At 46.7% G+C, this 15,453-nt stretch overlaps 3 protein-coding genes across 3 annotated transcripts; 2 read left to right on the top strand and 1 right to left on the bottom strand.

The window, feature by feature from the left end:
- Positions 1 to 41: 41 nt before the first annotated feature.
- Positions 42 to 6,019, top strand: EBNA1BP2 (EBNA1 binding protein 2). The gene is made up of 9 exons (XM_074151276.1): positions 42 to 138; positions 266 to 349; positions 572 to 729; positions 1,353 to 1,476; positions 2,816 to 2,905; positions 3,159 to 3,234; positions 3,479 to 3,569; positions 3,895 to 4,066; positions 4,442 to 6,019. The coding sequence occupies exons 1-9, from the start codon at positions 70 to 72 to the stop codon at positions 4,490 to 4,492; spliced, it is 915 nt and encodes a 304-aa protein (XP_074007377.1). The 5' UTR covers positions 42 to 69; the 3' UTR covers positions 4,493 to 6,019.
- CFAP144 (cilia and flagella associated protein 144) lies at positions 5,198 to 8,347 on the bottom strand. The gene is made up of 4 exons (XM_074151277.1): positions 8,215 to 8,347; positions 7,323 to 7,382; positions 6,315 to 6,418; positions 5,198 to 5,263 (listed from the first exon to the last, which is right to left on the bottom strand). The coding sequence occupies exons 1-4, from the start codon at positions 8,345 to 8,347 to the stop codon at positions 5,198 to 5,200; spliced, it is 363 nt and encodes a 120-aa protein (XP_074007378.1).
- A 192-nt stretch (positions 8,348 to 8,539) lies between these two features.
- PIF1 (PIF1 5'-to-3' DNA helicase) lies at positions 8,540 to 14,954 on the top strand. Its single transcript, XM_074152353.1, has 12 exons — positions 8,540 to 9,013; positions 9,088 to 9,193; positions 9,273 to 9,398; positions 9,519 to 9,672; positions 10,229 to 10,343; positions 10,417 to 10,523; positions 10,920 to 11,059; positions 11,757 to 11,863; positions 12,658 to 12,745; positions 13,266 to 13,411; positions 14,383 to 14,574; positions 14,898 to 14,954. Exons 1-12 carry the CDS (start codon positions 8,540 to 8,542, stop codon positions 14,952 to 14,954), a joined length of 1,812 nt encoding a protein of 603 aa, XP_074008454.1.
- The last annotated feature ends 499 nt before the right edge of the window (positions 14,955 to 15,453 follow it).

Raw genomic sequence — 15,453 nt, 5'->3', positions numbered from 1 at the left:
CCCCGGCACCGCCGGAAGCGGCGGCGGGGGCGCGCGCACGCGACCGGAAGCGGCGGAAGCGGCGGCAGCATGGCGCGGCGCGAGTCCCTCTCCGACTCGGAGTCCGGCTCCGAGGACTCCTCTCTCTCCGACTCGGAGGTGAGCCCACGGCCGCGGTGGTGGGGCCGGGTAGCGGGCCCGGCGGCGAGGCCTCCCCCGGCGGCCGCGGGGCGGGGCTTCCCGGTGCCCCCGCCGGCGGCGCGGCCTGAGTGTCCCCTCTCCGCAGCTCCAGGAGGCCTTCTCGAAGGGCTTGCTGAAGCCGGGGCTCAACGTGGTGCTGGAGGAGCGGCCGAAGCGGCGCAACGACACGGTGAGCGGGGCTTTCCCGTGGCTGGGCGGAATCCCCGGGCCGGGTGCGGGGCAGAGGAGCCCCCTCTGGGGCCGGGGCCGCGGGCGTCGCTGCTATGGTGGTTCGGGGTATCGCCCAGCGGCCTTGGAGGAGCAGCCCACGGTGTGACCTGGCTGTTCAGCCGGGCCGGCCTTGGGGAGGTGGTGCTGTGCGGGGGTGTGCAGAGCTGTGCTTCTTCCCCAGGATGGACTGAAGCTCTGCCTGTCCGAATTCAAGCAGCAGCTGGCTTGGGTGGAAAGGCTGGATGTGACTTTGCCCCAGGTTGTCGATCCCGTCTCCCAGAATGCTTCTAGCAAAGATGCTGTTGATCCTGAGAATGATTTCCAGAGAGAGATGAGCTTGTAAGTGTCAAAAAGGGAGACTTCTTACAGGGTCTGGGCATACTGCTGTGTGCTTGGAGTCCCGTTTCGCAGGTGTGCTGCAGGCTGCCACGCTGGCTGGCACCAGTGTCATGTCACTCTTGGGCCATGTGTTTTTATATTTGATGGCTCTGAATGTTTTTCAAAATAACTACAAGTTAATGGTAGTATATTTAACTTGTCTTGTGACTGGAAATAATTTCCCTCCTTGCAGCAGACTTCCATTCTTTGCTGAAAAGTTTATTTAAAAAGTTCCTTGGTTGCAGCACTATGGCTTTAATACAGCACATGGATTTTTCTTTGTGGGTTTGTTTTGGTGTTATTAGAGTTCTCTTGTTTTGCCTTGCCTTCTATAATCCAACATACAAAACTGTAACTGTAAACTAGATAAACTTATATGTGCAAGATATAAGCATTAATATTGTACTGGCACCTAAATTGCTTCTAGTAGCACTGAATTGCTGTAGGGCACGGAATGTTGATGTATTTCTGGATCAATGCTGGTTAGATCCCAGCATCAGCTAGCTTGTGTGAGCAGAGTTTCTGTCAGCGCTGGGAGATGCCTGATACCCAGTGACAGAGCTGGTGCTGTGCTGTCTCCCTAGTTACCGGCAGGCTCAGGCAGCAGTGCTGGAAGCCCTACCCAGGTTGCGTAAGCTCCAAGTTCCCACTCGACGGCCAGATGATTATTTTGCAGAGATGGCCAAATCAGACCAACAGATGCAGAAGGTATGTGCAGTGAATAATGGTTTTCTTTGCTGTGTTACATGTTGGTTTTAGCTTGTGTTAGGGATTGACTTTAAAGTGTGATGTCCTCTCTTTGACAAATGCCTGTGGCAGTGTTTGTATTTGAAAATTTCTTTGTGGATGGAAATTTTTTCCTGTTTAGGTATTTCAGTGTAATGTGGTGATTTCTATAACTGGTTGGAACATAAAGTAGAAAAGCAAAACTTATATTCTGTCAGGAATGTATTTAATATTAAAAATTGAGACTTTTTCTCCATGTGTGTTGCAACGTTGGCTGTGTTTATGCTTTTTGTCCTAAGACGTGCAGTCAACTGTGGCATTAATGTGATCCTTTTTCCCTACTTAAGTATCGCCCTGTGTTTATACTTAGTGTGTATTGGTTCTCTGCGATTTTAAACTGTGTGTTATTGAATTAATCTATCATGGGTATTAAGTAAGGAATTGTGTGGGAAGTAATAATTTCACAAACTTGCTTCTTGATTGTTGTCTTTGTTCAAAATGGAACCTTAATTTTTTTAAATTTTTTTTTTTTTTTTTTAGTTTTGGAAAAAAGACTGCATTGTATAAGTTAAACAAACATGATCTGGAGTCTAATTTGGAAGTTCATGTATGACTTGGTCACTGTTTTGATGGCTGATAGCATCTTCCTAGAGAAGAAGATGATTAATAATTAGCTTGTACTAAGACTTAAGTCAATTCTTCACGTCACTGTTGCCTTATTTTGCTGGCTTCTGTTTGAAAAACAGAGTTTTTTAAATCCTGGTGCAGTCACAGACTGAATCCAGATCTATGTTGAAATTTTTGTAATCCCTTGTAACATGGCACTCTTATAGAAATGTTTGTGAACAAGGAGGGAGTGAAAAAGATGTTTTCTGTGGCATGGAAGGATTGTTCACTCTTCTTTCAGTGCTTCACTTTTAAGAATGACAAGAAAGAGGCTGTCAAGTCCTCTACGTACACCTGAGCAGACTGACAAGATACTCTTGTTTAGTGGTTCCAATAGAGCCCATTATAAGACTTTGTCTTGTCTCTCTGTGAGTTTTGTATTGTTAACCACATTTTATCTACAGATCAGTTCAGCAGTTTCTGTAATAAGTCTTTCAATTCAAGGCAGGAACAGTTATGCCTTACAATCAGTGAAGAAACCTGCATTGTTTCAGGGAGGTAGCCAGTGAGTAACTTTGGAGATTAATTAAGCATTATCTGATTGAGAGATGTTTCGTATAATTATTGATTTCAAAACTGCACAGCAATCATAAAACTCTCATAATTTTTTTTTGCATTACTGATAAATTTTGGTTTTTTTCTATCTCCTAATAAGATTCGACAGAAGCTTAAGAGTAAACAGGAAGCAATGGAGAGGTCTGAGAAAGCGAAACAGCTCCGTGCAATGAGAAAATATGGCAAGAAGGTGAGGATAAGCTACAAAAGGGACCTATTTATGACAAGAATCTAGAGCCTGAGTGAGGAACTTAGTGAGACCTGGAGGTCTCACAGGAGGCTGTGTGTACAGGAGGCTGGCTAAAATATATGGAATCTCTCTAGTCTTCTGTATAGCTGCTTTGAAGGAAGACAGAGCAAAAAAATGGGATACCTTAAAAAAAAATAGAAAAAGGTATGGGACAAAATAAGGAACAACACTAACATTCTGCTTCTGACCTCAGGTGCAAACTGAGATTCTGCAAAGGAGGCAGAAGGAGAAAAAAAATATGTTGAATGCAGTCAAGAAATACCAGAAAGGTAAAGTTAACTTGTCTAAGAGAGTGAACGTGTGATGGGAATAGTGATGTGTGAGCAATGTAAGGCGGTGATGAGTGGTGTCAATCTGTAGTGCTGGGCAGTGAACTCTGTGCAGAATCACATGCCAGTGGCATGTGAAATCCTGTTCTTCAGTCAGGGTGAATGCAGCTATTACTTGCTTGGACTGAAAATTTGTGTTTTCTGTGGTGGTAGCTGAGCAACTGTTACATCTTTGCTCTTGCAGGTCTCTCTGACAAGCTGGATTTTCTAGATGAAGAGCACACGTCGTCTCAGGGCAATAAAAAAGGCAGTGCAAATCAACGGATAAAGAAAGGGTGAGACCAGAAAAGAAAGATATTTAAATGCAGAATCCCTGATTATTTTTTGTTTTCAGTCTTTTAGGGGGTCATTTTGTGGAACAAGAAAGCTGTTGTGATTGATGTTCATTAAAATAAGTCTCAGGTGGCTTTCTGTCCCTAGAGAGGAGGAAAACTGTGGGCAGAATAGAATGAAGAGTGAAATGTGCTAATTTCTGCCTCTTCTATAAGAGGGGAAAGGTTTATGATGGCAGATGGCAGTTCATCAGCAGATACATGTGCCTTCATGAGAGCTTCCTGAGGAAAGGAACATGGGCAATGACGCTGTTTGGTTGTTTTTCAGACCAAATGCCAAAAGACGATACAAGAATCAGAAGTTTGGTTTTGGTGGGAAGAAGAAGGGCTCAAAGTGGAACACAAAGGAGAGTTTTAATGATGTATCCAGCTTCAGGCCAAAAGTGGCTCACAACAAAGGCCCAAGAAAAGCAGGAAAAGGAGGAAAAAAAGCCCTCAATGTAAGTAAAATGTTGCATGCAAATGATCCTGGTTGGCTAGCAGGCCAGCCCTGGTCTGTGAGGGAGAGTTGAGTGCATGATGGGTGCCTCCAGCATCCGGAAGTGACAATGTCTGTCTTTGGGAAGTGGGTATAATTCAGTTGCAGACTGAGTTGAGGATGGTGGTTCAGTATCTCGGCAGGGAAATAAGTGGGAGAGTTAGCAAGTACTGTTTGTTGCTACCTGTGTCCCAAAACCTCCCTCTCCAGAGGTGCTGACAAATATCCTCTACTTTGTATGCTCCCCAAGCTGTAGAGCTAGAACAAAGATTGAGGACATGAAAATAAAGATCTGAATCTCTCCTTTTTTTTTTTTTTTTTTTTTTTTTTTTTTCAGAAGAGACCTGGAAAGAGAGCAAGGCAGAAAATGAAGAACAGAGCACGATAAGAGAACTGTGCTCCCCAGTGGGGTTCCTGTGTTTCTGTGTGTTGCAAGATATGCTGTTACTGTCATCCAGCAGCTAACCGTTGAGCAAGCTGGATGCTTCCAAGTGGCAAGAAAAAAAAAGTCAGTGGAAACTAGTGCCTTATCACTAATTTCTTCTTGTCATCTGTGTTGTTGAAGGGTTGTTTTCTACTTAAACCTTTGGTGTGTGAACACATTAAATGGTTTGCACAGAACTGTGTCTAATTCATGTTTACTTGTGTTATGAATGGTGGCTGAAGCCTACACTTTGTTCCCTTCATTCTGACAGCTTTTTCCACAGCTACTGTTGACATGTACGTGGTGAACTTGAGTTCTGGGTCACATTGCTGATGTCAGAATAAGAAGTCTGAAGCCTGTCAAGATGTTAGAGTGTTTTTTAGACTATTTCTGTAAATGGGTTTGGAAACAGCAGTGAGACAAATGCAGCAATCTTAGAAATAGGTTTATTTTTATAACTATTGTCAGGCTGCAAATCTGGACAGACTGAGGTTGTATCTTCCCTTTTCTTGCCATCTTCTCTTGCCAGAAATCTACCAGACTCACCTAACAAGAAGCAGAGCCTAACATACTAGATGTCATTAACTGCTTCTATTTAAGTTATGTGGCTTTGCCACTCTAGTGCTGCAGGTTCTCTGACTGCTCCTCCCCATGCCCTGTGGCAGCTGTTTATTTAGTGATCTCGGTTTTCTGGCGTGGCAAGTAGAATCTACGGTCATTACGGTCCATGGGAATCTGGGAAAGAAAAATGATGAACAGTTATGTGCTTTTACTAGAATTAGTAGTAGTAGTCTCTCCTGAGAAGAGTGATGCATGGTGTTCTTGCTGCTGAGAAATGCCCAAATGACAAATGAGTAGGGTACCTCTTATTTGAGAATATACTGTTCACCGCTTCATTGCGGTAGAACCTGGTGAAAAAGGAAAACTTGACATATGAAACAGCATCATATGAAGACAGAACACAAGTTTAACTCGCTTCCCTACACGCAAATTTGGTTGCCTTTTTCCTGCCAGCCTAATCCTACCAGCAGTATCTAACAGCGTAAAGCCCTGCTGGGGTGTCTGTCTCTAGCCTTGTCATGAAGTGTAATAGGAAAAGTTGCAGAAGACGATCATATTTTCTTATTTATATTAGTTTTCTTTGTAACACGCCAAAGTTAATCAGGCCCTCATTTGCCTTTCTCGAAACATTAATCTACAAAGTCAGTCATTGTCACAGCTATTTGTTTGTGAGATGTGATTGATGTCTCAGCTTGTTAATAACATTTCTTTTCCTCGTGTTTATTCACGCTTTCCCAAATGAATCCTCACTGGTGTATTCCGCCTCGGGTTTACTTAGCTAATTATTAATTTTATGGTTCTGCTTGCAATTTGTTTGAAAGATACTGTACAGCAGCACATTTCTTTTCACAGTACTTAATGTATGTCACTTCACATTGCTCACTATGCCATTTCTCATGGCTCAATGCTTTAATAAACAGCCGTGAATACATGTGTGGCATTTGGCAATATGCTTGGGGTTAACTGTCATTGTAGATATTTTGCATGCAGGTTTCTCAGGGGAAGTCTACTATTTCTGTGTTCACAAGCCTGTGCCAGTGTGAAGAGTTGTCTGAGGCATACACTTTAAAAACTTGATGTCCATGAGCAGCTCTGCTCATTCCTAGTCATTCCTGTGTTCCATGTTTGTCACAAATTATTTTCTTGCATGAACATCTTTCAGCGTGATGGGCTGAACCTCTCTGAATCCTGCAAAGAGCTGAGTCCTTAAGCACACCCTACTTACCAAAGGGGTTGTGTTCCAGCCAATTTCCTGGCTTTCAGTTTGTGGCTCTGAATACTTCTTTGTTGGCTCTAGTGCTGCATGGTGCAAAAGATTCAGAAATTTCTCTGTTGGTTTAAGAGACACAAATAGAAGTGAAAGAAAGAAATTTAAAGAAGTCACCTGTAGATGCATGTTAGAATGGGACATCCTAATGCTGTCCAAGCAATGGCAAGAAAGCGAAGGTTGGAGGCAACCTCTGTGCTTCTGCGAATGATCTTGTAAGAGAATGCAGGATGACATTTCTATTCCAGTTTATCCTCATAAAGCTTCAAGATTTGCCTGCCTATACTGCCCTGTTAATTCTGCCATTCCTGTCTGCTGTATGCAGCATCTTGCTTTTCTTATACCACCCCTAGTACCAACCAGCGCTCCACATTAGCTCTGATCTTTCTCAGTTGCCTGAGACCTGCTGCCTTTTCCTTTTTTCGGTGTTCTTTTTCCCACCAATCCTTGACTAGAGCAGGCCAATCTTAACCGAGCGTTAAGGTTTTCAGACAAAATTGGCATGTTAGAAATGTGAGCGGTTGCTATAAGGGTTCCTGTTATTAGTGCTCTAAAGCAAGACTGAGCAGCTATTTCAGCACTTTACTGTATGCAGTGGTTAGGTAGAATCTGCAATGACGGGCAACGTGTATGTATAAAACATGTTTCTAGATTTTTTTTTTTTATTTTCCCATGGAAGAGGTTTAGATTCTTAAGCAGAATTTTATAGTGTGATAAATAAAAACAAAAATAAAAGCATAATTGCATGAATGCAAGCTTGTACCAGTAATGAAAAGTAATGGGAAAGGGCCTTAAAGTGGAAAAAACCCTGCCTCATGTTTAACAAAAATGAATGAATTTAACTTTCTTCTGTTGTCACAGGGTTATTTCCATGTATGTCATCTTTTAAACTAACTGAAATTTTAAAATCTTATTTATTAGTCCTTTTCTTACGTAATTATCACAAGATGTTCAGAGATGTCTTACCATCTGCCACCTCTTCTGTATTATCATGCCAAGACATAGGCTTCCTGGTGATCGTGTGAACTGGAAGAAATGGTGTAGGTGAATTACTTTAGTATGAATTTAGCATCACAGCCAGGTATAGAATATCCATCATTGCAAGTGTTCCTTTTGGTTATTCCCCAGTCTGGGCCCAGCTACTTCACTGAAGTTGTAAAGGAAGAGCAGCATGTCAACAGAAGAAAATGCGTTAGAGTACTGACTAATAGCAACTTCCTAGAAAGGGAAGGGCCTTAATCGTGCTAAAGGCTCTTCTGCTGGATGCTGCCTGCATTTAACACAACAAAGTTCCACCCCATCCAAGTAGTGGCCTGCAGAGTGGCAAGTATCAGGAAATTCTTTTCCTTTGGTTTGTTTTTGTTTAATTGTAAAAGCTAGACCTGAGTGATTCTATTCACATCACCTGCGTGTGCTCGCACAGATTGTGATGTTCTATGACTGTGAATTGGCAGGTAGAAATCAGCCCAGGGGCTGAAGAACCACGGTGTAGTGGTGAGAGGCTCTTTACCACATGTTAGCTCTGTTGTTCTCTCAGGATCTGTGGATTCCAGATCCTAAATAGTCGCCTCACTTCTACACATTTACTAAGGCACCGTCTAATCTGGGCAAATTGGTTATGTCTCTGCTCTGTGAGCGTGCAGACTGGTTCCTTAGGCAAAAGAAAAGCCCACCAGTTGCTCCTTCCATCTCTGCCCTTCTCACTGGCTGCTGCTGATATACTTGGGTGCAGCTGCTTGTCCCTGACATGCGGCTGAATGCTCCGGGGCCTCCTCGGGCCCCTGCCTCACCCAACCTGCCCTGCACCTTGCCCTCGGGGCTTCCACGCCAGTTCTCTGTGACCGCAGGGCCGCCTCACCGCGGTGGAGGGGGTTCACGCTGTAGTGCGTGTACAGCTTCTGGCACTGCAGCTCCTTCCGCACCCGCTCGCACATGATCTGGTTCTGCTGCACCGGGTCCGGCAGCTCCTTCTTCCCGCTGCGGGCAGCCATGGTCCCTCCGGGCGACGCGGCGTCCTGTTGCCCGGCAACGCCCCACGTGGCCACCTATGAGGCTGCTGATTGGGCCCGGCGGGTGCGCTTCGGGTCTTCCCGCCTCTTATTGGCCGCCGAGTTAAAGCCCCTGGCGCTGATTGGCAGCGGCTGCACGCGGCGGGTTTGAACGGCCGGTGCGGCGGCGGCAGGATGGAGGCTGCGGAGCTGCGCTGCACGGTGGCCGTGGAGGAGCCGCTGCCGGGGGGACAGGCCCCGCGGCGCCGCGTGATGCGGGGCGCGCTGGTGCTGCTGGGCCGCAACGAACTGCGGCAGCCGGTGCTGCGGGTGGTCGGTGGCGGCGGGGCGGCGCTGAGCTTCTTGCTGACCGGTGACACCGTGCGGCTCTTCACGCGCTTCGCCGGCGACGGGCGGGCGGCGGTGCGGGTGGGGCCGGACGGCGCCCAGGTCCTGCTCTCCGACTGCCCCCCGGACGCGCTGCGCCGTTTCCTCCGCCTCCTGCGGCTCAAGGTGGTCGCCGGGCCGCGGGGCGCACCGCGTACCCCCCGGCTGCTGGACCGGCCGCCGGCGGCCTTCGCCCTCATCAGCCCGCTGCAGGAGCGAGACCTGTTGCGCGGCACCGGCCGCCTCCGCGGCGGCGGGGAGCAGGGGCAGCGCCCGGCGGAGGTGAGTCCCGGGGCGAGGGGGACGGCTTCGGTTACGGACCCCGGTCTCACAACGTGCTGCCGCCCGTCCTGCAGGTGCCCCGCGCGGAGAGGCGGCCCCCGGCGAGGCTCTCGGCGGAGCAGGAGGCGGTGCTGGGCGCTGTGAGGAGCGGGAAGAGCATCTTCTTCACCGGCTGTGCAGGTGAGGGGGCCGGGCGGCTGTCACCGGGGAAAGTCCCCGGGCCTCGCGGCTCACCTGCTTCTTCTCTCCCTCCTCCAAGGGACTGGGAAGTCGTTCCTGCTAAAGAAGATCGTCGGGTCCCTCCCTCCGAAGAGCACCTACGCTACAGCCAGCACGGGGGTGGCGGCATGCCACATCGGTGGCACCACTCTCCATGCCTTTGCAGGTAACGGTCTGCCTAAAGCTGACCATTAGGCTGGGAGCAAAAGCAAAAGGCTGGGAGCTATTGCCCCCATCCCAAAGGGTCAGGAGCTTCCCAAAGCTTTGCTTTCTTCTCCCCTGCCAGGGATTGGCTCTGGGAAGGCACCGCTGGAACAGTGCATTCAGCTGGCGGAGAGGCCTGGGGTGCGCCAGCACTGGCTGGCCTGCCAGCACTTAATTATCGATGAGATCTCAATGGTGGACGGCAAGTTCTTTGACAGGCTGGAGGCAGTGGCGAGGTGAGTGACTGGTCAGGTCAAACAACTAACAGACACGAATTTCCTTGAATTTCCAGGCTGTTTCCTTCCTTTGGTTATGTGAGTGGATACAAGGCATTCCCTGACATAGGACTGGGAAGAAGCATGAATTCATAGCCAGCATCTGGGCAGATCTTTCTCTCGAGATGGGTTTTGATCATGTCCCCGCTCCCCAGCTGTGGCTGTTCTGGTTGCTGTTTTCATCTCCAGAGCCAAGTGTTGGCTGTAGAGCTGAGTCCAGAATACAGCTGTCTGTCTGCGCTGTGCCCAGCAGTGCTCTCTTGCAGAGAGAAGCAGTTGCGGTACAGCAGCTACCAAAGAAGCTGGTAACGACATTTGGGGTGGACAGGTAAAGAAAAATGAATGTCTTGTAAGAGCATTGCTTAATTATTTGAGCTCTTCTGACACAGCTGAGGATAATCATATTTTACTACAGGTGGTGTATGTCTGAAAGTACTGACAAAGTAACTTCTGAGACCTGACTATGTCCAGTTCCTAGAGGGCATTCAGAGCTTTTCCTCTCTTCCCTCCCTTTCAGGGCAGTCAGAAAACGGGATGAGCCTTTTGGAGGAATTCAGCTAATCATCTGTGGGGACTTCTTGCAGCTTCCCCCAGTCTGCAAGGCTAATGAAGAAACCAAGTTCTGCTTCCAGGTACAAACTGGTCCCTAAACTCCTCTTTGTATTTCAAGTCTGCCTCTTTCTTAACAAGAGAATGATTTTCCAGGCAAAAAGCTGGAGGAAATGCATCCACATAAACTTGGAGCTCACTGAAGTGCGGAGACAGACTGACAAGACCTTTGTATCACTCCTGAGTGCAGTCCGTTTGGGCAGGTGAGGTGAAACTTGTCTCTCTTTGTAATCCCTGCTCCCTACTGATGGAGCAAATAACAGTTTGTCACTTCTTCCCTGTGCTCTATCAGGAATGTGTGGCTGAGGACAATAGCTATAAATGCTTTAGTTAATGTAAGCAGGTTATATATAAGCTGCTCTGATAAGGAAGGATCCTTTCTAGGGTCCCTCTTTGCAATTTCTGTTCAGGAATGCAATGGATCCCGGCGCCGGGACGCAAACTTGGACAGCTCTCCAACTTTGTCTAGTTATCTTCCTCTGTCCTTCTCTCTAGAGGCTTGGGACTTGCACAGCCTGATCCAGCTGTGTGGAGGTTCCCACTGCTCAAGACCCATTCCCGATCACTTTAAACAATAATTCCCTTTTCCTGGTTACCAGGTGCACAGAGGAGGTTACTAGGCTGCTGATGCAGACTGCTACTAACAGGTCTGAGCGTGATGGGATCCTGGCCACGCGGCTCTGCACCCATAAAGATGATGTAGAAATAACTAATGAGCACCGCTTGCAACAGCTATCAGGTGAACCCCTTGGAAGAAGCTGCTGGCTTTGGGGCTGAGCTCTGACTGGATGCAATGGGGACACTGCAGTGTCAGGATGAACTGCTGTTCCATCATGCACAGCCGCAGCAGTCCAAGATGTGTGTGTTAGAGTCGAGCTGCCTGGGGAAACAACTTCACAGCTTTTTGCTTAGAAATCCACAGTTACTTCTTGGTGTTATAATACACAGCGAGGTCATTGCTTTCTGTGGGATGGGGTGCATCATTATAGCCTCCATACCCTTGCTGCTTCTTTCTGTAGCAGCTCAGAAAGGCTGTGCTCTATCCAGCCACGACTTGAATTGAGGGCTATTTAATTTCTGCCTCCCTGTCTGGCCCTAGAATTCTTCCTTAGTCCTCTTTGGAGATCTGGTGTTGGCAGCAAGTGAAACTGCTCGTATGCTTAAAATGGTGACTGCTCAGTTCCTACTTACTGCTGGCCCTTCTCATTCCTGAGTTCCTGAGCCGTCTCATGCTCTGGGAAGTATGTTGGGGAGAGAGGCAATAGTGAGCTTTCTGCTGTTATATGTAACAAGTCTTGTGTGAAAATGTCCTATCAGCAGAGTGGGATAGATATTAAAAGAGGAATTGCTGCTAGAAATAAATGCTGAGCCTCCTGCAGTGCTGTGTGGAATATGTTCAACGGTTGCAATTTGTCACATCTTTCTTTCCTTAACAGGAGAAGTGCACACTTTTGAGGCTCTGGACAGTGACCCAATGCTGGTGAAGTTAATTGATGCTCAGTGTCCTGTGGGTGGTAGAGTTGAGCTAAAGCTTGGAGCTCAGGTGAGTGTGTGTACACACATTTGTGAAAGACCAGGGGATCAAATGGCAATAAAAAAAAAAAAAGGAGTAGCAGATAAATGATAAATGTGTAGAGTAGGTGAATGCATAGGATGCAGGTTCTGTACAGAACGGCTATACCAGGCCAACAGAAGACTCTAGCCCAGTCTTTGTATCCTTCCTGCTTGGAATATTACTAAACAGAGAATTGATTTGATTTGAGCGCAGGTCCATGTCTTGTGGACAGTGGTGACCGCTGTGACTTCAACACATTTCCAATCAGGTTTAGAAGCTTCCAGGTAGCAGAGAGCATGGGCAGTCCTTGCCTGCAGTCTCAACTCCAGGTACAGCCACCCTCCTGAGCCATAAGTGTACGGCACAGATTGCCAAATTTGCAGGACTGGAGTCTTTGCTGTGAGCTGGGACTGTTAGATTGGAAAAGGATGCAGGACTGTGATCAGCGGCAGCACTATTTGCCCTGGGAAGTTGTTCCTTGGGTGTTCTCAGAATCTATATATGTCTAGGCTTGTTGGTGTTTGGGCAGTGGGAATCTATTCTCTGTATCTGAGCTAACAGCTGTGGACAGCAGCAGCTCTAGTGAAGTGCTGCAGAATGATGTAGCTGGGAATCCTAGGAAGAAAACTCTGTCAAACAGTTTCAATCAAATCAGAGACAGTCCTCTATCCTGTGGCCACACAAGCCTGCAGTGCTTGTGCTTCCTGGCTAGAACCTGAGCTGCAGGTGGCAGAACAGGCTGTAAAGACAGTGCACTAAGGGATTTTTCTCTTTCTCTGTAGGTGATGCTAGCTAAGAATTTGGATGTGTCTCAAGGGCTGGTGAATGGGGCACGAGGAGTTGTTGTAGGATTTGAAAGTGAAGAGAAGGGTAAGCAAGCTTTGTGATTTTTTTTTTTTTTTTTTTTTTTTTTATTGAGGGAGGAGGAAGCAAAACAAAAGAATTTATCATTGACTGCTGATGACTTGTTAATTCCGTCTGCAAAGAATAATTTGACGGAAAGCAGGGAGGAGGCATTTCCTGCCTGTTATGTTGAAGCAGGTCTTGTTGTTTTGGGGAGGTTTTTTGTGTTCATTTGTCTCTCAATAATGTTCTGCTACCTGCAATGTGTATTTTTCTCTGCATCTCAACTGATAAATTATCTGACTTCAATTCTCCTGCGTAAGTAGGTGCCAAATGCCATTTCAGGACATCTTATTTACTGTGTGTGTGGGTTTAAGTTTTTTGGTGTGGGATTTTATTTATTTATTTATTTTTAATGCAGCCCTCAAAGTCATGAAAGACTGACATGGGGAAGGAAGGGGAAAAACAGTGTTCTTAGACTGCTAGCTTCCTGGCTCATGAGTGTCAGGAATGCATCCATGTTTCTCTTCTGCTCCCATTCCTACAGGGCTGCCTAAGGTTAGATTTCTCTGTGGGGTCACACAGGTCATCAAAATGGAGAAATGGGTCTTCAAAGGACCATCAGGAGTTCATCTGAGTCGCCAACAGCTGCCTTTAAAATTGGCATGGGCAATTTCCATTCATAAGAGTCAGGTGGGTGTTCTTGTACCGCTGCTCATAGGCTTTGACACCACCATAAGCCTTATTTTCTGAGTGAGCTTGCATTGCTGGTAAAATAGGAAGCAAAACTGAGGCCTGTGTTGTTGGGGGAGCTCTAGGGTATGTGTGTCTTTAGCTGCAGAGAAGGCAGCACCTATCTCCTGTTTGTGATGGTGGTCTACAGCAGTATTGCTAGCCTATCTTTGACCCTGGAGTTTCCATTAGGGTGCTGCAGACTCACTATCTGGTGTTGGACTACAAAGTATCATTATTTACTCTGTGGGATGATCAGGGCAGTGTTTCCCTGATAGCCATCACCATTAGTGACCCTGAGGTTTGCAGTCTACCTGAGGAAGGTGCAGGAGTCACAGATGTGGTCTTTGGGCTGGACTTAACCTTCAGAAGTGTGTTGGGTTTTTTCAGTGTAAGTAGTATGTTTCCTACCTTTCCATAAGACTTCATACACTCTGATAAATACACCTCTCAGAAAAAGACCTGTGAGATTGTTCCCAAACTATTTAAACCAGTCCATGTTGTAAATTCTGCTGCCTCCTAGGACATCTCTCGGTGCAGACAGGGCTGGCCAGGTCTAACCCAAACTCTGACTGAGGACTGCTCGAGCCTGGCTGTTCCTCCAGTTAATTGCTAGCAGTGAAAACAGCAGGGTTTCTTTCCCGGTTCTGTTTGGTATATGGGATTTGTGGAGTTTCACACAAGAGGCTCATGAGAGTTAGTGGACCCTACTGTCTGCCAGCAACTTCCTGACAGTGCAAAACTGTCCTTTTCTTTCCTGTTTCCTCCCCCTGCCCCCCGTCTTTTAATCAGTTACAATTTTTTTAATTTTTTTTTAATCGAGCCTGTAAACTGAGGATGGTACCTTTTGACAGACTCACAGGCCAGGCCAGGGTTGATACAGCACGGTGTTCTTGTTTGTTTTGTAACCAGCTTCTCCGTATCTTCGACAGGGCATGTCTTTAGACTGTGTGGAAATCTCCTTGTCTCGTGTCTTTGAAAGTGGGCAGGCTTACGTAGCCCTCTCCCGAGCCCGTAGCCTTGCAGGTCTCCGTGTTCTGGATTTTGACCCGAAAGTAGTGAGAGCTGATCCTTCTGTGTTGCAGTTCTACAGACAGCTGAGACGTCATCAACTTCTAGCCCAGGTAAAGAGAAATCCTGTGGTAGCAAAGACTGCCTCCTGCAACCAGGATGAGAGTTGCTTGTGCCGAGATGCTGCTTTTTCTTCCCAAGCAAGATCATTCAAATTAAAACTTGTAGTGGCAAGAGAGATGAAACTGCAAAGAGGGAATGTGCTGGGGCAGCTCTTGGTGGAAAAACACTTACTGTAGTGTTTGGATGGTATAACACTGGCCCTGGGGGTGAAAGGGAGTGCTGGGGTTCTTTGATCCTCCTCTTGCAGTAAGAACTGAAGGGGAAGTGGGCACACAAGAAATCTTTAGATTTATTTTTATTTTTCTCCCCCTAGGATTCCCTACACACATATTCAGATGCTGATGAGAAGGAGAACTGGAAATGCAGCTGAGAGTGCTCTTTTGGCCTCTGAGAGGCATCAGCACAGACTGAGTTGCAGCAATCTTGCTATTGAGTATATTTGATAACACTGATGAAGTCAAAGGAAATTTTTTTTTAATGTTTGCTTTGTTCAACTGACTCTGTATTTGTAGAAGCCTCCATGTTTCATGCCTCAGAAATTTGGAAGGCTTCTGTAATCCTTTTTTGGGCCTACAGTCTTGAGCACTTCTGTGTCGCAGATGCAACTCTATAAAAAAAAAAAAAAAAAAAGACTGGACAAGGATATGCCTGAAGGACCTTCCTACAGTTCTGTCCTGTCCATCTGGCTTCATTTTATTCTCCACATATGTAGACTGAAACTTGTGTGCTTGTCTTCAAGTATACCATGGTTGAGAAATGGAAGGTGTGTGTCCTCTTTGCCTGGATGGATTGGGCCTGGTCACAAGAGCTGCTGACACAGGGGAAAGCAGTGCTACTTATCTGGAATATATGCTTGATTCTGCAAGTGA

This window comes from Numenius arquata, chromosome 8 (genome assembly GCF_964106895.1).
Source record: "Numenius arquata chromosome 8, bNumArq3.hap1.1, whole genome shotgun sequence".
Lineage (NCBI taxonomy): Eukaryota > Metazoa > Chordata > Aves > Charadriiformes > Scolopacidae > Numenius > Numenius arquata.
This window is presented reverse-complemented; position numbering and strand designations above follow the sequence as displayed.